General features: G+C 35.8%; 2 protein-coding genes across 6 annotated transcripts; one reads left to right on the top strand and one right to left on the bottom strand.

Annotated features, from left to right (window-relative positions):
- The first annotated feature begins 3121 nt into the window (after nucleotides 1-3121).
- Nucleotides 3122-17322, top strand: LOC120080519 (autophagy-like protein). 5 transcript variants are annotated; one of them, XR_016530213.1, is made up of 7 exons: nucleotides 3142-5143; nucleotides 5913-7593; nucleotides 13607-13749; nucleotides 13919-13971; nucleotides 15478-15698; nucleotides 16274-16466; nucleotides 16632-17322. XR_016530213.1 is itself a non-coding variant. In XM_039035203.2 (5 exons), exons 1-5 carry the CDS (start codon nucleotides 4200-4202, stop codon nucleotides 17040-17042), a joined length of 3450 nt encoding a protein of 1149 aa, XP_038891131.1. In that variant the 5' UTR covers nucleotides 3122-4199; the 3' UTR covers nucleotides 17043-17322. The 5 variants fall into 5 exon arrangements, 3 of the variants coding, with proteins under 3 accessions (XP_038891131.1, XP_038891130.1, XP_038891133.1); XR_016530212.1 differs by having other exon boundaries at nucleotides 16265-16466; XM_039035203.2 differs by lacking the exons at nucleotides 13607-13749; nucleotides 13919-13971 and having other exon boundaries at nucleotides 3122-5143.
- Nucleotides 17323-18728: 1406 nt separating this feature from the next.
- Nucleotides 18729-22598, bottom strand: LOC120080162 (uncharacterized). Its single transcript, XM_039034730.2, has 6 exons — nucleotides 22156-22598; nucleotides 21535-21819; nucleotides 21275-21448; nucleotides 21040-21146; nucleotides 20339-20649; nucleotides 18729-19584 (listed from the first exon to the last, which is right to left on the bottom strand). Exons 1-6 carry the CDS (start codon nucleotides 22309-22311, stop codon nucleotides 19016-19018), a joined length of 1602 nt encoding a protein of 533 aa, XP_038890658.1. The 5' UTR covers nucleotides 22312-22598; the 3' UTR covers nucleotides 18729-19015.
- Nucleotides 22599-24547: the final 1949 nt, after the last annotated feature.

Below are 24547 nucleotides of genomic sequence, written 5' to 3'. Positions count from 1 at the left end.
AAGTACCACTGATTCTTCTAATGAACAATAAGTCATAGTCAAACTATGACCAAACCCCTCTCAAGTCAAGAGAGGATGTGGAGCCACATTGTTCAAGTCCTGAAATCAGCCTTTAAGGGAACAATTTATCTACTTACCCCAATATTAGGGAAGGAGAAAATTTTTGTATTGTGTAGTTGTGTCCCCAGCTCCCCAGTTAGATGAATCTCCAAAATGATAGGCTCATTGAGTCGGTAATTTGACGTCTCTCACCTATACAAATAAAAGGCGCCTTCATAGGCAAGAATTCACAACTCATTTAGGATCTAGGTCATGTCATCCATGGTCATCATGGTGAAATGTAAGTTTATACTATTAACGACATTATATAATGAGACTATTCGTTTCGTGGTTCGGTCTTATACAAACCTTTTTGTATAGAACACCCCTGCTCACATGTCTCTATATGAATTATCAGGATCAGTTCATTTGTAGCACTTTACAACAATTGTAACATCTACAAAGCGGGTCATATTCGTAGTGTTACCAGAATAAGGTATCCAACCTTATTCATCTACTACAGACCATTTAGGTTATCACTTAAACATGCTCCACCTGTATGTCTCTACATACATGTTTAAGCTACAGAAGATAACCTTGAATGTTAGTTTATTGGTTTCGTGGGTTAATGCTACTAAACGTCGAATAAAATATTGCATATTTTATTAAATAAATAAATTATTTGTACATTACAATTACAAACTACATGACCCACGAGATTTAGGGTATCAACCACAACACAACCAACTATTAAGGTAAACACTTTCAGCATGAGTATAACTCTAATGACATAGACTTGTATTATCAACTTTGAAGTTTGAAATATAAGGTTCGATCTTTCCAATATCCATATTGTCCAAAAAAAAAAAAAAAAAAGATATTCAAGATAAACACAATTCAAAAGAGAGGAAAAAAACATGAAGTTTGACCATTTTAAAAAATAGATACTAAATAAATAGTAAACACAATGCTCAAATTATATGAGCACAAACAATTTAACCATTAATTTATATATAAAAAAAAGGACGAACAAACAAACTTAGTTTAATAAGAGCTAGCTCAACTGACATATATATGTACTAGGATCAAAATGTTCATGGTTCAAATCCGTCACCCAATCCATACTAAAAAAAACTTAAAAGCATTTTCTTTTCCAAGAAACATTTTCAATTAATAATACAAATATGAGGTCAAACTTTATAACAACCCATTTTCCTATAGACTTATATACTTCCTTAACTACCTTGGATGATGCTCTTATAACGTATGTTTAGTTTTAATTTAGTTCTATCATTTAAAAAAAATTCAATTTAGTTCTTATAAATTGATTTCAGTACCAATAAATTTCAATTTAATTTTCACATTTTTATCAAACTTCATAAATGATCCATAAACCATGTTTAACCTATAAAAAATCTCACATATGGTACTTTTTGTTCTTACTTAGCCATAAGCCTCAAGACAATAAACTAACAGTTACATTGAACTAACAATTAGTTTGAAAGAGAAAAAAAAAACATAGCTTGTCAAATAAAAAACATGATAATATTTTTTTTTTTGGTCAAAGACAACCTAGTTTAGTGGTAATTAGCATATAGTCATTTATTAAAGTCGAAAGTTCAAATTCTCATACCTCTACGTGTAAAACAAAAAAAAACGACAATAATTAAAAGTATTTGATTAAATCAAAATAAAAATTTTAAGTTAATTTGATAGAAAATTTTTGGAATTTAGACTATCATTCCATTGATCCAACACACAAGGAAAGACTACAAGTCAATCGCATTAGGTCAGCAACTTAGTTAACAGCCCTAAATTACCACATGAAGGTTGAATTATAATTTGATTCTTAATTTAACTAAGTTAAAAGCCCCTAAATTACCACCCTACTTCCCCTAAATTACCACCCTCCTAAGCCCTAACTTAATTATGTGATTGGTTTAGACTTTGATTCTTAATTTAACCAAATTTATAAGGTTGGATTGTGGGGTCTCTAAACTTTAATAAATAACAATTTAATTATTGTTCTTTAAAATTTAAAACGATTTAGTTTCTATTGTAAAATATATTACACAGGGACATTAGTAAACTAACCATGAATTTAATTTATTTATAAATCTTAAAAATTACCCTACCCATTTGATTTTTTGTTGTTGTCTTTAAAAATTAGGGATTTCTACATAAAAAGCCTAAAGAATAGGCATATATTAAGTTAATATCTTGAACATTTCATTTTTACGTAAAAAAAAAAAAAAAAAAACCTAAATTTCCATATTTTCACTAATAACAGTGGCTATTTACAATTTAGCCTTCACTTACGTTATATTTATTTATTTATTTATTTGTTTGTTTATTTATTTCTCTATCCTTCACTCATACCCCCTCCTCCATGCATATTATCTCCCCATGCATATAGTCTCTCTCCCTAATAATATATTTCCTATATTTCCCCCCCATAATTTACACCTATTTATTCCTCCTCCCTCTCTTTTCTCCTTCTTCCTCCCTCTCTCTTATTCTTTCAACGGTGTGAGCTGCAAGCGGTAGACGCCAGCGTGGGGGAGAGAATCTTCGACACGGGCACGAGCAGTTCTAGCGTGGGCTTGAGCAGAGGACAACGTGGTTGTAGATGGATGACGTGAGACAACGTGGTGCGAGGCGAAGCTTCCAGCACCGGGTGCGAGCAAATCTGACATGGACTTGGGTAGATCTAGTTGACGGCGGTGCAGGCTCGAGCAAACGAACAACGTGACGAAGCTTCCGAAGAACTACGCACGGACTTGGGCAGATCTAGTCGATGGAGCTAAGCAAGAAGATCCGGTCGATGGTGGGGGTTTAATATAAACGATGATGATATATATATTGTGATATATATAATTGTTTACTTTATATAAACGATGATGATTTTTGTATTTAGATTTCTTGTTTTGTGATACATGCGCTCATAATATATGTTTTATGTTAAACATCAAGTCCATATGTGATTTCTATACTATGGTTGATATTTTTTTGTTGTTGATTTTTTACTACTTTGAATTTACGATATATGATATATATATAATAAATTATATTTTAACAAAATGATTAGAATTTCCAAATTTCAATAAACCATTGCGACAGCGAGGCCCCTGGGCTTGCTTTGCTTCGCTTCATTCAAGTTTCGTACGTCGAGACTTTGAAGAAAGAGAAAGAGGAAGACGAAGAGCTTTCCTGCTTCACGGTGGTGACCGCCATAGAAGAACCGTCCTTAATTCATGGTTTTGCAATATTCAAATCAATAGCCAAAGAAGAGAACCAGAAGCAATTTCCTTGAAGATTATGGAACACACACGCAAAAAAACCGTAGATTTCATCTTCATATATTAATATATATATTTATATATTTAATAACGAGTATCATCACATTGCTGGCTGCAAGGTTTCGTAGAAGCTTTGTCTTATGCTAAGAATCAAGTTTCTCGCTCATCATTCTCCTCACGTTATCGCTTCTAATCATCTTCATCTTCTTCTGTTGTTGTTGGTCGTTTCCTTCAACCCTACAGTTTAGGCTCTTTTGGTTTTGATCCGCTGGTTCGTTCCTTTTTTTTCGTGTTCATCTGAGGAAGTCTGGGAATCAGGACGGAAATTAAGTTATATTCGGCTAAAATCCTGGTTTTCGCGTCGGATTTTGTGGGGGGTGGGTCGGCGATTAGTAGGGTTTTTCCGGACTGGGAGAGAGACGTTGGAATCAAGTTGATTTTGTTAATTCTTCGTGGTTACTTGCTGGGGATTGGGATTATTGGTTGAAGGTTGTGGGGGTTGGTTTAGAATTGAGTAGTTTTGAAGGTTGATAAACTTTGTAGATGGTATTAACTTTTTTAGGGATTTTAGATCGGGCTACTTTAGCAGTGAAGTAGTGATTTGAGATTTTAGTTGAGGGTTGAGGCTTTAATGCCTAAAGTCTAGCCGAAAGGGAGGAATGTAATCTGGAAGAACGGTTGATTTGACTTACCTTTGCCGTGCCTCCGCCGTAGACGACGGAGATAGTATCATCACTTTTGGGATTGACGCCCCCCCCCCCCCCCCCCCCCTTTTTGTTTTTGTGAAAAAGAAGGGTTTAATTTGGCCTCCTAATCTCGTCGACCTGCAACCTGTGGTTGAGATTCTTCGTTGTGGATAAGATGAGCTCCAGCGTGACAGATGCTGGTGGAAACAGCGGCAAGTTGCTGGTTCATGTTTCTGAAAATGGACATTCATTTCAGCTTGATTGTCACGAGGGTATGCTGGTTGAGGATGTGATGCGCTTGATTGAATCGGTCACTGGGATTAACTGCAATGATCAGGTTATTCTCTCTTTGGATGTTAGACTTGAATCACAGCGACATCTTTCAGTTTACAAGCTTCCAGCAGATGATCGGGAAGTTTTTCTCTTTGATCGGTCCAGGCTACAAAGCAATTCGCCGCCACCTCCACCGGAGCAGATTGATATCCTTGATATTGTTGAACCACCATCACCTTCCTCTTCTCAAGATTCCCATCCTTTAGATGATGCATCAGACCCTGCTTTGAAGGCTTTGCCTTCTTATGAGCGTGAGTTTCGTTACCACTATCACAAGGCTCATACGATATATAGTAGTACAGTGATGAAATATGAATACTGTGAGAAGCTTTTGAGAGAGCAGAAGATTCAAGAAAGAGCTTTAGAAGTTGCACGGGGTAATTTGGATCAATACTATAAAATGATTACTCAGAACTACACTGACTTCATGAAGCGTTATTCACAGCAGTATCGGGTTCATTCTGATCTGTTGATGAGTTTGGGTAGAGACATTGAGAAATTGAGGGCTGTTAAGCTTCATCCTGCCTTACAAACAGCCAATCGCAAGTGCTTACTGGATTTTGTAAAGGAAGATAGTTTGCGGAAATCAGCAGAAAATTGCAGCAGTTCTCACAGCCAGTTCGAGAACAAAGTTTTTCAATTTAAGGAGATATTTAACGAGGTTAAGCGGAAAGTTGAGGATTTATTTTCCAGCCGGGCTTCTATTTCTATAAAAAATTTGGAACTGAATATTAAGGAGCATCAGCGGTATATCAACGATCAAAAGAGTATAATGCAGTCCTTGAGGTTAGCTTCTATTTACTTCTGCCATAGCTCAAACATCTGATCGTCCATACTACTGCCATCTGATTTTGTCTTTGGCGTGTGAATTCCCCCTCCCAATTAAAAATTTTACCTTTTTCTCTTTCCTTCAGTCCTCTCTTCGTATATTCACTACTTTATCATTTATGTTTGTCACTTCTTTCTTAGATTGGTGATGTTAGTTACTTTAATCTCATGATTCATGCATCTGGTACAATTTGAAAATTGTTGCATGTTTTCATGTCTATTACAATGTTATTAACTGTTCAAGTGCGTTTGGGAGGTTGCTAGGTCTAATACTTCCTCGTGGACGTCGGTCACTAGGTCCCCCCTCCCCCCTCAATCCTTTCATCGTGGATTCAATACTTATCGCTTATGTTTGTCACTTCTTTCTTAGATTGGTGATATTCATTACTTTAATCTAATTATTCATGCATTTGGTACAATCTGAATATTGTTCATGATTACATATCTAATACGCTTGTTATTAACTGTTGAAGTGTGTTTGGGAGGTAGCTAGGTCTAACACTTCCTTGTGGACGTTGGTCATTATGCCTTTTTGTAGTTATGAGCACGATCTTGTTCTTTTGAATTGGAGTCATTTTCTGTGGTTAGGCTTGGGCTCCCCTGTAGGTTCTTCCATTTCTCTCTCTTAACAAGCATGGTTTTTAACAACCCCCCCACCAAAAAAAAAAAAAACTTGTTTAAGTGTGTTTACAAGGACTCTAAAGTTTGTTTGTGCATAATAATGCAGCAAAGATGTTGATACTGTAAAGAAACTGGTGGATGATTGCTTATCTTGTCAGTTATCTTCCTCGCTTCGCCCTCATGATGCGGTTTCGGCCTTAGGTCCTATGTATGATGTCCATGACAAAAATCATCTGCCAAGAATGCAAGCTTGTGATCGTGCAATTTCCAGACTACTTGATGTTTGTAAGGATAAAAAGATTCAAATGAACAACTTCTTGCACTATTACATGCAAAAGATCGCTTATAACTCTTACATCATCAAGGATATCAAGTTACAGTTTCCTGTTTTTAAAGAGGCAATGGGGCGTCAGGATGACCTATTTATGGACCTAAAGTTAGTGCGAGGGATCGGTCCAGCCTATAGAGCTTGTCTTTCTGAAGTTGTGAGAAGGAAAGCTTGCATGAAGCTTTACATGGGTATGGCTGGTCAAATGGCTGAAAGGCTTGCAAGAAAGAGGGAGGATGAGGTTAGAAGACGTGAGATGTTTCTGATGGAACATGGTGGATACTTTCCAAGAGATGTAATAGAATCCATGGGATTAAATGATATTCCTAACCCGTGTGATGTCCATATATCTCCTTATGATGAACGTTTAATTGATGTTGATATTTCAGACCTTGACCGTTACGCTCCCGAGTACTTATTAGGATTCCCTTGGAAGAATGAGAAGCAAGGAGTCTCTAAGGATTCCTCTATAAAGTCAGTTGGAGCTTTGAGTTCTGTTGAGGCTGAAGAAATTTCGAAGGATACCTTTGAGAGTTATGGGTCTGGGGAGCTTGTTGAAGGTTCTGAGTTAATGGAGATTGCTGGAACCAGCAAGATGGAAGTTGAAAATGCAAAATTGAAAGCTGAACTTGCTTCTGCTGTAGCGACGATCTGTTCGTTCTCTTCTGAATATGATTTAATCGATGACAGCAAACTTGACAGTGTATTAAAGAATGCTGCTGAGAAAACAGCTGAAGCCTTGCGTCTTAAAGATGAATATGGAAAACAACTTCAATTAATGCTTAAAACTAAGCAAATGCAGTGTGAATCATATGAAAGACGCATTAAAGAATTAGAACAAAGACTGTCAGATCAGTATTTGCGGGGTCAAAATCTCTCAAATAATGCTGCGTCTGATTTTTCAGTTTCAGCTGTAAAGAGTGATGATTGCAAGCCACAAATCCTAGGTGGTCCAGAAGCCCCTGCACCTTGTATATCTACTACAGAGCCAATGGATGAGGTTTCTTGCATCTCTAATTCGCTGGATATTAAGCTGGGGCTCTTTGCTGAACAGCCTGGTAGAGTGCGAGAAGCAGTTGATGAAAATATGTTGGATTCCCGTGGTGACCAGAATCCTCAGTTGGATTCCTCAATGATGGAACCAAATCGTGAAGAATTTCAAGACAACGATAAATATGTGAGAGATAAAGTAGTAGGACAGATGGGAATATCTCTGACGAACAGTTCCACAGCTGAGAGCATGCCTCGATCTCTGAATGTCTTAACTTGTGAAGCAGTAGAAAATCCCAATTTGGAATCTAATCTTCAGAATGACCTTCTGCTGGAGTTGCAAAATGCGCTTGCAGACAAGACCAATCTGTTGAGTGAAACTGAAACCAAACTTAAAGGTGCTTTGGAGGAGGTTGCCGTACTGAAGAGAGAGTTGGAAGCTAGTAGGAAGCTTCTTGACGAATCTCAGGTACTAATTTATTTATTATTTTTTTCCACAAATTATGACCTAGGCTCTGCTATAGGCCATGGGTCTTTTGATCGCCTATTAAAGATTTATAGCTTCCTCTCATACGTTTCTCACTTTTATCCATCCAACCATTTCCTTTCTTTTTTGATACGCACGGATCCTCTAGCCTTTCTATATTGGTATGATTCAGTCTTGATTTACGTAAACAGTGTACAAATGAACGTGGATGGAGTTTAGGTAAATATTGATTCTGAACCCAATTCGTTAGATGACCTTACCTTACTAATTTTATATTAGGGTTTCGACCTTACTAATTTTATAATAGGGATTCTTTAAAGCATATTAAATTGATAGTATTACAATGGTTGTAATTGTGATCAAAATTTAGCTTTCTTGGGGAATTTGTTAAAAGAAGAGGCTTGTTTCCATTTAAAAAAAAAAGCAATCTTTTGAATCTGGATATAACTTTCGATGATAATGGATTTTTTTGTTTACTCCACTCTTGTTCCTGGGGTGTGGATAGATGCTGGTGATTTGTCTGTTCAATCACCATTTCTAGCTGAGAGAAGGTGTCAGAATATTCAATATTTGTTGTCAAGGTGAGATAATTCCAGTTAAGCGGTTACCATTTAGGTTCCTGAATCATCTCCACTCTTACCTGGGCTGGCATTTGAGGAAGGAGTCTTGCTATCTTGAGATCTGCAAAATGATTAGATGAGCTCAATCTGCGGTTGGAGAGTTTGAGAGAGGTCATTCGATCGCGATACTCGTTGCAAGACAAGCTGAAGATTTTGGTTGGTTTATAAGGATAACTAGTGACGGTTCTTGATGAAATATCTACAAAATGGAAGTATGGTTCGATCTCAATTCTTCTTTTATACTAGGAAACTTTATATACTTACTTTTTTGGGTGGATCATTTAGGGGGCGTTTGGTCCCCCAAGTTGGGTTGGGTGGGTTAAAAAACCAACCCACCTTTTGGTTCACTAATAATTAAAGAGGTTTATTACCTCGTTATTCGGCTAACTCACATTTCTCACCTCGTTATTTGCGTCAATTCTCCCAATTATTCCCCTCCTATAACAATTACCAACTTAACTCTGCCCGTCAAACGCCCTCTTATATACTAATTTTTTGGGGTGGATCATTGGTGTGGGAAGGTGGTTCTGAGCAAAGATATCCTTGCCATTCCTTGCTGGGTATTTCTTAGGAGTGGTCTATTGCTAATTGTCTGGAAGAAGACCTAGGAAACTGCAACTTAAACTTTAGATGACTTGTTGGGCTTCTCTGGTTGTTCAATTTATTAATTTTTAAATAATTTTTGAACTTTTATTATTATTATTATTATTTTTGAGAGTCCAATTCAAGATAAGACTTCGAAGATTGAATTGCTCTCTATCAGACATTCTTGTTTGGGATGTTAAGATACCATGGCAGGGGTTTGCTTGGTCACTGAAGTCCTGGAGGGTTTCTCCACTGTCTAGGATGAATTTTTGGCAATTGTGAGGTAGGGCTTCCTAGTAATGAAGTCGTTTTTGTGGGGTCTTCAGTTCCTAAGATCTTAATAGAACAGTTAAATTGCGGAAGAATAGTTGGTGAAGTCTTTTCACTCCTTTGGATTGGTGGGGTTGTTACCTCCCTTTTTAACCTCTTTTGTAGTTTCATTCGTCAATGAACTTCTTTATTATATGTTCCTTATAAAAAAGGACAGAAATTACGGAAGAGAAATTTTCACTTGTTAGTTGATTCTGCCTCCTTTAGTTTGCTTAAATTTTAAAATGGGAGGAGAGCTATCTCTTCCATCATCGCAAATTTTAAAGTAGTTGCTGGAATCAGTTAATGGAAACGTTTGATATTTCATGGGTTTTTCCCAAACCGGATTGGGGAAGGGAAGGAATGTGCCAGTTGCTTGTGGTGGCTTACCAATGGGAATTAACCCAATAGCTTTTGGTTCAACGCTTGCAAAACTTGTCAATGTAGCTTATTTGAAATGGAACAACTGCTTTTAGGACAAAATTAGGGATTTGGTTGTTTCATTTCAGATTTAGTCCAGGTGATGGAGGCTTACATAATATGAATTGGGTGATTTCTTAGCGTCCTCGATTATTGGGTGGTCTTAGCATTGTTTTTTTTTTTTTAAACGGAAACGAAACTTTCCATTGATATAATGAAAAGAGCAATAGCTCTAATGAGACAAAATACAAAGAGATAAAATATCAAACCAAAGCAAACAAGAACTGAAAATTGAAAACTGAGGATCAGTAGGTGCACCCGGACATCTCAACTATGTTGATACCCCCATAGTACCCTTATCATTTCCAATATGAGATACAATAATTCAAAGATTACGAACAAACTAAACACTTGTCTTGATTACATAGAGAATAAAAACGCATTCTAATTAAGACAAATATCTTGGATAGAATAATCTTCAAAATGCTTGGGTGGTCTTGGCATTGGTAACTTTAAATGTTGAAACTCTGCTCTTCGTGCAAAGTGGACTTGGCGTTTCCTATCTGAGCATGATGCTTTATGGAGGAAGCTCATTGTTGCTAAATATTATTCCATTGATTGTGTTTGGCCCTTGCCTATTTCTGGTGGTTCTTCCATAGCTCCTTGAAGATATATTTGTACTTTTGCTGATATGATTGCCAATTGGATTCAGCGTCGTATTGGTAGTGAATCTTCTACATCTTTCTGGCATGACTCTGTTAGGAACCCTCCTAACAAGAATAGTACTAGAAAATATAGAAAAAAACTAAAGGACAATTCAATTATAGAAATATAGGAAAATGTATTGAAATATGCTATAAACTCACAAACTAACAAGATAAACCCTAGCCTTTCGAGAGGGCTAGTCTCTCCTAAATTCCCCAATGGAAATTTCCACCAAATTTTCCTACCTCCTCTCAACCCACTCCCTCTATTTATAACCAAAAGCCCTAACCAACTCCTTATCTAATTACTAATTTACCCCTTCTAATACTTATCCTAATATTTACTAGTAATCCTACTAGTCCCAAAATAAGGGGTCTTACATTACTCCGCCCCCTTCGAAGACATCTTGTCCTCAAGGTGTGCTTACAAAACACAAAACAAAAATTAAAATTTAAGATCAGATTTTTTTTTCATGCCCCTGTCTCCATATACAATTTTCTTCCAGTCTCAAAAACAAAATGGGCTTCCATTGATTCCCTTGACTTCAATCCATAAAACAGCCCAAGAACACAAAATTTCCCACAATCAATTTTTTTAGACATGTGAACGAGCCCACCTTCACGCCATCTGTTTTTGTGTTTAAAATTGAAGTTTCCCCTCACTTCAGTTTTGAAAAGCCATGGGGCTTTAACTAATGCACTTGGATTTGGCCCAATAAGCAGCCAAGGACCCCATAAACTTGCATAATCTTCTTTCTTCTCACAAAGTACGTGGCCCCAATTAACAAGTTGCAAACCTCTGGGCAAATTTCCAAGCCATTTGTATTGGTCTTTAAATTTGAAGTTCTCATCTCATGGGCTAGGCCCATGATCCACATGTTGGTCCAGCCCCATTTGGGCCCATACCTCATCCTCCTTAAAGATAGCAACTAGCTTCAAGTGAATCCAACCCAAAATAATGCTGCCAATCTTTCTGTTCTCTGGTCTCGAATTGTTTAGTTGATGTATTGGGCCTTTTTGTTGCATTTGAAGCCCATATTGGATGACAGAACAGGCCATATCCCTAACTCCTTTCCTTAACTCTTTTTCTTTTTCTTTTTTACACGTGTTTAACCTTTCTAACCTTCTATTGTTCTTCATATACGAGAATAGATGGGCCTGTTTACTCAGCCCAAAAAGGCTCTTAAATTCAATGTGGCCTCCTTTTTCAACCGTTGGTCCCACCCTCCAAATGACGTGGGTAAAATTCTTCTTCCATCTCACCCCCTTTTTCCTTTTCTCGAACCTTATTCTCTGCCCATGGTCTTCCCTCTCCCTCTGCAAATCCCGACCCATCTTTCGTGAAGACTTCCCACCTTACTTGCTTCTTCGCTGCCACCCGCATTCCGACGATCGCCATTCGTGCACTTGCTCCTTGACCTTTGTTGCACAACATCTGCTCTTCCCGAGAATAGTCTCTCCGTTTACACGTCTTCTTCTCCCACCACCGCCGCTTGTCCTCTTTGGCCATATACATTATTTCCGTCCTCCTCACCTTCCCGTTTTCTTCTCCTGGCATGATCAGAAATGATTTCGTCGCCTGACTTTTTGCCATTTCAACCCATCCTCCGCCCGCGTATTCTCCGTCCTTTGCTTGCCATTTCGTTTATTAGAGTAAGTCCAATCAGTTAAGTTTGTACCTTGTCGTTTCTCTGTCTGTACGCCACCACGTCGGGAAGTTCTTCTTCGAGACTTTTTCTTTCGCCACACCCATTCTTGCCGTTGGTAGTGATCTCCTTCGTTGGTTCCTTCATGGTTATACCTTCCCGATCTCTTCTCTCGCTTTTCTTGGAACTTATATCGGTGCTTTTTAAGAAACTTCATCTCTGACCCTGCTGATTTGTGACGCTTCTTCCACTTGCCTTTTTGTCTTTTGGCCGGTATGTTTCTCCTTTCTCTATTCATCTTTGCCTTTCGATTCATTCTCTACCTGAATGTGCTATCGAATTTGTTCTCTCGGACTCCCTGATCCTTACCTCCTTTTTTATTGTTTTGAAATTGTTCCCTTTCAACAAGTTTGATCTTAGGTCTCTGTTCTGATTTTGTCTTTCCCGGTGATACCTCTTTCTTTCCTTCCTTCTTGGTTTGTCGATTGACTCTTCCTTACTTTTTCGAAGGTGTTTTCAGGTACGATTGTCGCCTTCCAGCCACTCTTCGAACTCGTCTTAATAGTTTCTAAACAAGGTTTTCCTTCTCTATTTGGGTGTCTGCCAGCCTTCTCTATTCTCTTTCTCTATCTCTTTGCAGAGACTCCTTGATCCTTTGTTGTATTGCCTTTATTTCTTCTTGTATCTCCCACAGCCTTGAATCTAGCCTTTGACCACGATCCATAGCAAAAACAATTCTCCAAGAAAGAATGGCTCTGATATCAATTTATTAGGAACCCTCCCAACAAGAATAGTACTAGAAAATATAGAAAAAACTAAAGGACAATTCAATTATAGAAATATAGGAAAATGTATTGAAATATGCTATAAACTCACAAACTAACAAGATAAACCCCAGCCTTTCGAGAGGGCCAGTCTCTCCCAAATTCCCCAATGGAAATTTCCACCAAATTCTTCCTATCTCCTTTCAATCTACTCTCTCTATTTATAACCAAAAGCCCTAACCAACTCCTTATCTAATTACTAATTTACCCCTTCTAATACTTATCCTAATATTTACTAGTAATCCTACTATTCCCAAAATAAGGGGTCTGACTCTTGGTTAAGTTGTGGTGTCCTTGCCAATGATTATCCCAGGCTCTTTCGTCTTGTTCAACAACCTGAGGTTGCTCTTGCCAACGCTTGGATTTCTTTTACCTCTGCTTGGATTTTGAATTTCCGTCATAATCTTACCCAGTTGGAGATTGTTGAATGGACTTCATTATCTCTTCATCTGGTATCTGTTCACTTACGTTCCACACCTGGTGCTTGGTTGTGGCCTATTGATCCTTCTATGGGCTTTACTATTAAATCTCTTACGATTGATTTGATGAGTGATATGGATTCGATTTTGATTGACCTCTATTTAGTGATTTGGAAGGATAAATATCCCAAGAGGATTAAAATCTTTCTTTGGGAACTCATTTGGGGTGCCATCAATACTTCTGATTGTTTGCAGTGCCTTATGCTTTTATGTCTCTCTCCCTTTTGGTGTTATATGTGTCATAAACATGCTGAATCGCCGGTTCATTTCTTTTTCCATTGTTCTTTTACTACTAGCTTTTCGGATCTTCTCTTGCTTGCTTTTGGTCGGTCCTTCACTTGTCCTAATAATATTCCCGATGTTTTGGCTTCCGTTTTTGTGGGTCATCCCTTTGGTGGTATTAAGCAGGTGCTTTGGTTGGCTTTCGTTCGTGTGTTCCTTTGGTGCTTATGGGGTGAAAGGAATGGAAGACCTTTTAATGATACCTGCTCTTCTACTGCTCGGTTTTTAGATCTTGTTATGTTTACTGCTTTATCTTGGTGTAAATTAAAGTATCCTTTTACTCACTTTAGTTTATCGTTTTTAGTTAGTAATTGGAGATCTTTATTGTAATATCTTTTCTTGGGGTTATCCCATATTTATCAATGAAATTTTTTACCCAAAAAAGAAAAAACTATTCTACTTTTCAAAAACACTATTATAGTCCTTAATACTTTTCAGCTGTGAAGCTCTTCAGCGGCAGCGTGGTTGTGTTTCGAGGATACCTTATCTGAGTTATCTCTCTCACCTTTTCTTGCTTGTAGCAAAAACGTCCATCTGATCAGTTTTATCCTCCTATTGGAAAATGAGGAATTAAGTACTTCGTGATTACCTTTTGTCCCTGTGCTTTATCTTTCTGGAACTGTGCCTGTGGCTTCTAATCCTTAGCTAGGAGTTGGATATGGATACGTTTGAACACACCATAAGATGTATTTGAATTAAACTTTAGGTTACTTTAGTCCCTAGAATTTGAAGTTTGTATCTATTTGGTCCTTAAAACTTTCAAATATGTCCATAAACTTTCAATTTTATGTTAATACATTCCTGAAAATTTTGAAAATTTAAAAATTAATTGATTTAATAGATATAAAATCAAATTTTATGTTTCATGGAACCATGAATTTTCAATTGTCTATTAAATTTGTAAAATTTTAAAAAATTCTAAAGTTTTGTATTTTAAAAAGTTCAAGGACCAAATAGACACAAACCTCAAAGTTCAAGGAACCAAAAATAAATTTAGTCAAAGTAGTCTGGACAAGGCTGATCAGTTCTATTTTTATTTTTTATTTTAAAGTTTGTCTTGTCAAGCTTTCTCATGATTTTTCACTACCCTCATAGGTGAATTTTTGTTATATGTAACGTTTTTGTTACTAAAAAGTAGACTTTTGCTCAAGAAAATTATTTTTGCTGTACTGATTTAAAAAGCACTGCTAGCGCCGAGAAGCTCCCTAGGGTGCCCTCACTGTATTGCGTGCCTCATGCCCCAGTGGCACACGAGATTTTCTTACTTCTCCCCATGTGAAGAAATTATGAAATAAAAAAAAATCCTCTTTTCTTCGAACATTCTCTTAGAAAACTTCTAATTTCTTAACTTAAAAAGTTATTATTTTATATATAATCAATCCACATTTTCATTTTTCTATTGTGAATTTAATAAAAAGGCCTTAGTCTTTTTCCCTTGCACTAAGTTTCGGAGAACTTCCTTGAGCCTCATTTTTTTTATAATAGAAACACCTTTTTTTTTTTTAAAAAAAAAGAAACCGCTTGTTTCGATTTTCTTATGTGCTGTGCGCTGTCTGCGAAGTGAATGAATTATGTGATATTCAATAATTAAAAACTTCAATGCATCTAGAATCTTAGTTTATCATTCAATATAGGCTTCCTGGTATATACCGATGAGGCAATAATGATATCTCCTTTTAACTACCACGATTTTCTGTTTTTCTTAGAGGAGAAACAGATTTCATTGATGTATGAAATGAAAGGAGCATAAAGAGCTCCCCGTCCTACCATAGTTTTCTGTCGACTGTTAGTCTTCAGTTTCTGAGTTGTGAGCTGGATTGCTTGCCGTGAAAGCACAAGATTACTTCTACCATACGTGTGATTTGTGAAACAGTGGTTTTCTATATTTTATATTTTCGTCTTCATTGTGATGATCAATAATTCTTATGCCGTCAATGCAGATCTTCTTGTGAGGTTTTTGTTAGTCATTGTAAATTTTTCTTTATCCATCCTTGCAGATGAATTGTGCCGACTTGGAGAATTGTCTGCATGAAGCAAGAGAGGAAGCTCAAACTCATCTTTGCGCAGCTGCTCGTAGGGCTTCAGAGTATACTGCACTTCGTACATCAGCTGTGAAAATGCGGGGCCATGTTGAAAGACTAAAATCCTATGTTTTTGCTCCGAATGGAGTGGCTGCTTTTGCAAATTCGTTGCGCATTTTAGCTCAATCTTTAGCCAAGTAAGCTACTTTTGATTTTTGCTCAGTTGCTGCTTTCCAAACCATTCCCCTCTCCCACATTAAAAGGAGAGGATCAAATGCACCTCGTTCTTGTATTCTGTTGTTCTTTTCTCTGCAAATGAACGGATTTCTGCTCTTTCAAAATTTTCTTAAAAACATTTCATGTATTTTTAAATGCACTAGCACTATAGTGGATTCTTGGACGACAAATCTGATCCAACATATTTGGTTTCTCAATCCATTATGGAGCAATATTAATTTTACTTTTACTATTAAATGGGCAAACTATCATACGGAATTTTGAAGTTTGAAGGCAATTTCCTGATATTTGAACAAGTATGACTTTTGTAGACATATTGTCGGTTATATATATAAGATTCCTCAAGAATCCTCCTAGTTATGAGATTTATTTTCTTCTATGACTAAGGAAAAGAATCAATGCTATTCTTTCTATTTTCCATCAACTTTTAATTCTGGGTTCTAGAAATTTTCTTGTGCAAGTATCCATTTTATGAAATGTTTTGTCAGTTGATTTGATTAATGAAACTAATCTAGAATTCTATTAGTTCTGGCAGTGACAATGATAATGATGGTACAAATGAATTCCGCCAATGTATCTGGGCTATAGCTGAAAGAGTTGGAATTTTGGTCAAACAACACGAGAAATACACAAAGCTTGAAGCTACTAACGTACAGCTCGTCAAAGAACTTGAAGAAAAGAAAGAGCTTGTTAAAACTTTGTACGCAAAGCTTCAACTCGAGAAGCAGGTAAACTTCCTTTATGAGCTCCCTAGTTACTACCTAAAGAATTTAGAAGGGGTTTTAAGAATTGTTTATGCGAACCACTGTTTGTATATGTTGTTCGTTTAAGTTCGGGTTCAGATTCTACGTAATCTGGAGCGATTTACTGAATTGAATTGCGCCATCATACAGGCGAACAAGGAAAAGATTTCTTTTGGTCGGATGGAAGTCCACGAGATTGCTGCATTCGTTCGGAATGCAGCTGGGCATTACGAGGCAATCAATCGTAATTGTGCCAACTACTACCTGTCTGCTGAATCTGTGGCTTTATTTGCAGACAATCTCCTAACTCGTTCTAACTACATTGTTGGGCAGATTGTCCACATTGAACACCAAACCGTGAAGCCATCACCACCTTCTCCTTGGCGTGATCACGGTAGGGTGGATCAAACTGATTGTTTGATCTCCGACATGGGGACTGACAGGTTGACCTTGAATTCAGGTTTATCTTTGAACCCATACGGTCTCCCGGTCGGGTGTGAATATTTTATAGTGACCGTAGCGATGTTACCGGATACTGCTATTCATTCAACAGCTTCCTGATCCCTGCAAACAGATTGACATGATGGAAGATCCCAAGTGTACATATCAATAACATTGAAGAACAATTGTTGGGAGGTGAACTTTTTATTTTTCCTTTTGTACAAATGATGGTGGAATGAGTTTTTAACCCCCTCACTTTATACCCATCTCTTTGTAAATATTTTAAAACACTTCAGTGTGGAAAACTGTGAATATTATTGCCACCTACTCTACTCTTTAGTTTGACTCGATGACTTCATATATATATATATAAGAACTTATCAAGTTTATTAGTTCAAAATGCCAATGTTGAGCCAGTTTCCAATACCATTCCTTGATAAAAATCTTAATGCTCTCTTGGATTTTACAGGTTTTTTGGGACTCCTTTGACTTTTTCGATTCTTCCTCTTTTGAGAAGTTGAAAGCTTCTTAAGTATAGGGATGTTTAGTTAGAGAGTTGTTTTAAAATACATATAGCTAAATTTTTCTTTTATTTCAAAAATTTAGATTTAGTTAGTATTTTTTGGTGTTTGGTTTTAATTTAGTGAATATGGTCTGTCTTTATATTTTTGTTAAATCTTTTAACATGTTTTGGATGGTACCAAATAGTAGAAAATTTTGATTGTGTTAGTTCACTTTGGTTTGCATTTGAGATTTTGATTATGTGATCAAAGTGATCTAGTGTTTGGTAACGTTATAAATTAATTTAAAAGAAAGATTTTTTTTTTAAAAAAAAAAAAATTGCACTGGTTTGTAAAATATGCAGCTTTTACAATTTTTGAGATCGTCTTTTCAAAAAATTTGATATCTATTCTATCAAAGTCATAAGCATTTATTTTATCTTGCATTTTCTAGCTTAATTTTGAAATTAACCACAACACTTAGGTGCCATTTGATATCATTTCATTTTATTTTTGGTTTGTGAAAATTTTTCCTATCTATTTTCTACGATGATTTGCATTTTTCTTGAACACTAACAGTTAGACTTCTAAATTTTAAAAATAAAAACAAAATTTTAAGAGTTATTTTTTCTTTTTAGTTTCAGATTTTGGCTGTTTTTTTAAATTATTGGTTAAAAAAAATTGAAAATGAAAATAGTATTTATAAACTTAATTTTTTTAAAAAATAAAAAATAAAAAAAGACAAATGGTTATCAAATGGATCTTGTATATTTTTTTCCTTTCAAACCTGACCATTACTTCATATATTGCAACCACTTCAAACTGCTCAAAAACTTGGATCAAAGTATCATAAATCTAAGTTGATCTGTAATTTATAAAGCAAAAGGAACAATGGAAAGGCAGGGTGGCACATTATGAGGCACATTATGAGTTAATCAAAGTTTCCCCTCAACTAATTTTTGATCGTTCAATTTCATGGATATATCAATAAAATATCGATATCAACAAATATTTTTTTAATAAAAAAATTTATCAAAATTATTTGAATTATTCTTGTTTCCAAACCAAGTGATAGATCTCACTATAAATATTGATATTCATATTGAGATTAATGGATGATAATTTATAATATAATACTATAGGGATAGATTATTCTTAGTAAACACTCCGATAATCTTAGTAAACACTCCGATTTACGGATATATTGATTGGTATCTCAATTTGATAGCCATATGATGTTTTCTCTTCTATTTATCAGCTATAAGAAGTTGAAAAAGAACATTTTGGACGTGCAAAGGAGGCAAAATTTGTAGCTAATTTTGTTTCAAGTTGTATAAACCCTAAAATAGATTGATTCACCAAAGGATATTCCATTTACAACTTATGTAAGGGTGGGCTCGTCTCATAACATTACTTGGAAAAGAATTAAAACAGCTGTAGACATACATAAATTGCCTAAATACATGAATTACACATACAGGATTCTTCATCAATATATATTTCAGAATCCCATCAAGACTTTCTCATCTGCTTTTAGACCATCTCGACGCCTGTTTCTGAAGCAATTTAGAGGAGGAACATTTCCGTCAGCCTTTAACTCTCACCATCTTCTTCTGAGATGTTGAACAAAAACTTCGGGATAGAAGTGATTCGAGGAAGATGCAACAGCAGTTCACCAAATGAATCCTTCCTAGACATACCGCCTGCCTGCTTAGTACCTGAGTTATCTTTTACGTCCTCTGCAAAAGCTTTGACATCGCCCCTCAATGTATTACCGACTTTATCATTCTTCCTACCATCGGGTCCTTCGCCACGACTTCCATCGTTGAACAGGGAATTCTGAGTTGTGGTGGTATTGGTTGGATCTTTCTGCAAGAGACAACAGAGAGAATTGACTCTTTTCATAAGAGATTTCTCATCAGAAGTTGTAGATTGGTTGTCATTCAGCAGATATTGCGCAATATCCTCTAGTATGTCTTGGTATTCTGGTCCTTGATTGGCAAATGATGGATTTGCCGCCGTCATCTGCTCGGAAATGCAGTGTCCAATGTGATTCACGAGATCGCTCATTGACATAGATGGGTGGAGCCCAGGCACTTTGATTTGTTCCCAATTCCTTGGGCTTCTAGAGCTACCAACTTCAAAATTTGCACTTGCTTCGGCTGCACAAGATTCCATTTTTTTTATTAATAACAAAGGAAGGGCACAGATATTTTGGATACAAACAAAAGTTTGACTAATACTTCACAAAATCCTTGGAAAGGGTACAACTCTAAGATTCCAGTAACAAATTACCAAGATATACCGATGGAAAAGGAATATTGACCATTCAACTCATGATGTTGATACCATGTGAATTTTTTTGGACTCACAGGACATTTCGCATATGGCTCGATTTTGCACCAAGAATTCATGAACTAAAAAATAAAAGACATATTTTCCTTTTGTCCTTGAAATTAAATAGAATGAACACATCATTCAACCATGCCAATACATATAATCGTAAACAGAAATATGACGTGGAAAAAGCATGCTAAATTCTCCACACATATTTCCAGAATGTATTCCTTTTAATAGCAAAATCCATTTAAACTCACAAGCTATATAAGATATTTGTTGTCAAGTATGGATGACAAGGTGAAAGGTGGGTAGATTGCTGGGCTACCCTTCATTCATCCTCGCTCTTTTTTCCATTTATAAAAAAATTAGAATTATTAGTTAAAATACCTTGAATGTTGGCTTAGTTAAAATATCTTCAATGGGGAAGAGATTCTCTCTGTAGGGCCCCCGTTCTATATTACTTTTTAACTCATTCAATTCAATAATTTTTAATAACATAATCAAATAATAATAAAGAGTATGTAAAACATATCCACTAAAACGCATATAAAAAAAAGCAGACCTATAAATTGTCACCTGAACAAGGTGATGGCGCTTCTTGAGAATGATGTTCTACTGTCGTACAAGTAGAGTCTTGTTGTTCTATCTTCAAGGATGATTGCTGAGGAGATGGCGAGGCACCGTCTGTCAGAACAGATACAATTGATCCTTTACTATTTTCTGCTTGGTGTTCTGGATCCTCAAAAACAGAAACCCTCCGTTCAAAATAAGGTGAATCCAAAACTATCTCTGGTTGTCGGCTCAAGAAGTTAAGACGCATATCACACTGGATTAGCTTTTCAAAGTGTTTGTTCAACAATCCTTGAGGACATTGCAGAAAATGTTGCCTAACAATCACAAAATTAGATTTCCATTATGATCTTAATTCCTAGGAGATGGAAAGTAGCCAGCAAAAAGAAAATTACACAGTCAAAGATAGAGTTCATACACCCAAGATATGAAAATCCAGTCAGCACTCAAAGAAATTCAGATGAAAGGATAAAGAAACGATAATCTAATCTAATTCTCTCGTTCAGGCATCTCAGAAATGAAAATATCAAAACAGAGCTTCCTCTACTAAAAAAATTAAGAACAAAAGACATGAAGAACATCCATAGTTGTAAATATGGAGAACTTTCTTCCACTGATTGAGAAGTAAATTTATATGTACATCACAAAAAGGAAAGTGATTAAGCATGAAATTTTATAGTCTTCAAAGATGGTAAGCAAAGCATTACCTGTGTATGGTAGCCTGGCCATCAGTAAAGTCAGCAGTTGCCTGCCATAACGTGTGTTTTCTTGGTTGAGGATTTGTTTCCCGGAAGAAAAGGGGCTGCCTAGCCAACTATAGAAAAAACAAATGAAAATAGGCTGCCATTTAATAAATACAAGAAGTCCTCCATATAACTCTCATGCTTTTCGAAAAGAGAAGGTGAGCAAGTAAGGCATTAGGCAAAAATAAGAAGCGCTTACCACCACATTCAGAGTACCAGGTCCATTATCAGGGCAGTGGGCCTTTAAGGCCATAATATCAGACCACTGAATTTCTATTTTACTCTTCAACCCACCTTCAAGAATCTCCCATACGAGCTTATGCTTAGCAAAATAACATTTTGCCACCAAATCACCTTCATATCTTGATTTATACTGTCAAAAAACAAGAGCTTAATAACTTAATATCCACAACATTAAAAAAAACTATCAGAAGAACAGAAGAGATCAATCGATTTTACCTCCCAACCACCAATTCTTAGAAGCGATGCAGGAAAGTTTGAAGCTTTCAATTTGTCAGTAGAGGCCGGAATGGCAGTGCCTTTATTTTCCTTCCTCAATGGAGAGTTGAAGCTTTCACATTCAGCCACATCGCTTGAAGTAGCAGTCGACTGAGAAAGCTTCATCTGAATTAGATCTAACAATGAAGGACTCTTCCTCAACCGCAAACCAAGAGGACTAGGCTCATCAAGCGGATTGTATTGTGAAGGCGGTACAGGAAAATCATCGATACCATCACTTTGTTGCTTCAAGTTCGGCAAGATCATGCAAAAACAGCAAACAAAAAAAGGCCAAAATCATTTCAACTGATGAGAAAATCACAATTTAAAACAAAGAAATCAACCGTAACTCTTCAACAATCAAAAGCACATCATCTCGCCCCTCAAAAATAAATGGAAGACCAAAAACAATACAGAAGATCAATCTCCATATATATTGAAAAAAAAAAAGTTATCAAATATTCAACATCGAAGTTGAAATGCATAATATTCAACTTCCCAAAATAGTTCCAAGAATAAAAAAAATTCCCCTCCCCCAATATTTCTTCGTAACCAACCAGAAGAAAAACCAAGTCCACGTACCGGAGAAACCGTCGTCGCCGTTTTCGATCGCTTGGTGAACGGACCATGTTCCTCTTCAAGAGAGTCCTCGATCTCCAGTTTCACCGGTACCTTGTCGCGAAATGACGCCATATCCGGCTCCAGAGAACGATTCCCGGATTTCATCAACTGCACCATCAAATCCTTCCTCTTGTTCTCCCCTTTTTCAGATTGAGAAAATTGAAATCAATGGCGAAAAAAAAATCCAAATCAGAGCTTCAAAATGAATAGAACGAAACCCTAGAATGACGATCTGTGACCGAAATGGATAGAAATGCGAAAGACGACGGAGATTCTGAAAACTCCACAAATTTTTTTTTTATTTATTTTATATGTTTATTTTATTTTAAATAAATTAAAAAAGGAAAAAAAAAGGAGAGAGAGATAAATATAGAGAGAGAGATTTTGGGAAAAATCATAACGCCGTTCGGGTCGGGTTGCAGAGTCTAATTTGACGGCGATATTCACGTGCGATGGCACGTGCGGTTGGATTATAAATAGATAATTTGTCTTTGTCATATATATATATATTGATTTTTTGTGTTGAGATCACCTAGTCCCAACATTTAGAGGTGTTCTCTATTGTTAGTATAGATAATAGTTATTAATTTACGTCTTTAACTGTACTTTTATATCTTCAAGATCTTTCATTCAGATATTATATGAACTTATTTATTCAATCCTTTTTTATTCGAACATTATGTATGCTTAGATTGATCGATCTCATATTCTTGAAATTGTGAATATTTTCCTTGAGTTCGGCAATCTCTTAATTATTTAAACATCACAATACATATTTTCTAAAGTAGAAAATTACACGTCAAAGTACTGTATTATAATGCACTATCTCCCAAAAATTTTTGTAATTAAAATTTTTTTGAGTCAATATGAACATAATTTAACTGATATACAAATAAGAACTATCAATCAAGAATTCAGAGATTTGAATCTCCCTCCTCATACATTATTGAATCCAAAAAAAAAAAAAAAAGTAAAGGACTTTTATTAAGAATTAGTTGTAGTTTTATCATTTTGGAAGTTGAGTTTTAAATTAAAATTATTAAATTATGCATTTAATTCTTTGGGACCATAATTTTCTTATTATATATTATGACTCAATGAACTCCACTCACTTTGCTTTCACCCCCAAGCAATCTAAGAGTTCATTATTTTTTTTTCATTTCTCTTCTTTTTATTGTGAGATTTTGAGTCCAATGATGAATACTAAAGTATCTTTTTAAGCTATATAACATTTTGATTTTAATATCTTGAAAGGGACAATTCAAGAGTTCATTTTTTTTCCGATGGTTATATGTATGAACATTAGGGTTGGTAAAAAAACCCGATAGGACGGAAATTCCCCGATTTGTTCTGGGATGGGGTCAAATTGGAGAATTTATTCGGGGTCCCATTCGGGGATGGGGGCGGGAATGGGGGACAATTTCCCCCACGGGGCCAGGGACGGGGGACGCCCCTGGCCCCGTTGCCAACCCTAATGAACACAAATTATATTATAGATGATTCTCCTTTTATACATATATATATATGTATGAGGGCTTCAACTTTGTTGTTAATATAATTCATCTTTCAAGTAAATTTTAGTTTATTTCCAATATCATTAATTTCTTTAATTACTAAGGTTAATCTAAAAGCTTGTAATATTTTTTCTCAATTTGTATCAATTTAACTACTTTCCCAAGTTGTATTTATTTTTACTGAACTCTTAACTACATCTAATTGAACCTTATACTTAGTTAATTGCTGTAATTTTCATCTAATAAAGTGTTAGTTTTTATTTTACAGTAGGTTTTTGTTTGAAAAAAATATTATCATAGCATCCAATCAATGATTTGGCATAAAATCAATAGGATTTTGACAAAAAAAAAAAAAAAAAAAAGTGGGTTTTTTTTTAAAAAAAAATATAAAAAGAAGTTATAAATTTTGGTGGAGATATTTAATGGTTAATTTAGTACATTAATTCAAGGTAGTTTTGTACAACGTTTGTTTTTATTGAATTAGTGACCTTTCTTTCCAAGTTAGTAGGTGAACTAGTTAAATTAAATGGAGGGTAAAAATTGTAGCACTTGCATTTAGTTGGGTCCATGAAGTTTTAGGGAAAATTATAACACTTGTATCTAGTTGGGGTACTTATGAAGTCTTAAGGTTCCGACATTCTTGCTTATGCTCATTTGGAAAATGATTCAATGAGATCTAGCTAAATTTTTCCCCTATATAAAACATCGAGTCAAGATTATAATGACAATAGTCAAATACATGTTTCCCTCTACAATAAATACAAGACATAAATAAATATGGACATCTTCCACCAAAATAATCTTCACAACAATCAAAACAAAAAGTGTCAGAAAGATTA

The sequence above is a fragment of the Benincasa hispida genome, chromosome 6 (genome assembly GCF_027475165.1).
Source record: "Benincasa hispida cultivar pf3 chromosome 6, pf3_genome.v1.1, whole genome shotgun sequence".
Lineage (NCBI taxonomy): Eukaryota > Viridiplantae > Streptophyta > Magnoliopsida > Cucurbitales > Cucurbitaceae > Benincasa > Benincasa hispida.
The sequence above is the reverse complement of the archived record's forward strand: the minus strand, read 5'-3'. Positions and strand labels throughout refer to the sequence as shown.

What these genes read in the sequence shown, in the direction of transcription:
- LOC120080162 (XM_039034730.2), bottom strand. Translation starts at nt 22,311, where the DNA reads ATGGTGCAGTTGATGAAATCCGGGAATCGTTCTCTGGAGCCGGATATG. An exon ending in TAAGAATTGGTGGTTGGGAG is followed by an intron (nt 21,449 to 21,534) that starts GTAAAATCGATT and finishes GTTTTTTGACAG; the next exon opens with TATAAATCAAGATATGAAGG. An exon ending in AGCGCCATCACCTTGTTCAG is followed by an intron (nt 19,585 to 20,338) that starts GTGACAATTTAT and finishes AATCTTGTGCAG; the next exon opens with CCGAAGCAAGTGCAAATTTT.
- LOC120080519 (XM_039035202.2), top strand. Translation starts at nt 4,200, where the DNA reads ATGAGCTCCAGCGTGACAGATGCTGGTGGAAACAGCGGCAAGTTGCTG. An exon ending in AGCTTCTTGACGAATCTCAG is followed by an intron (nt 7,594 to 15,477) that starts GTACTAATTTAT and finishes CCATCCTTGCAG; the next exon opens with ATGAATTGTGCCGACTTGGA. An exon ending in AGCTTCAACTCGAGAAGCAG is followed by an intron (nt 16,467 to 16,631) that starts GTAAACTTCCTT and finishes GCCATCATACAG; the next exon opens with GCGAACAAGGAAAAGATTTC.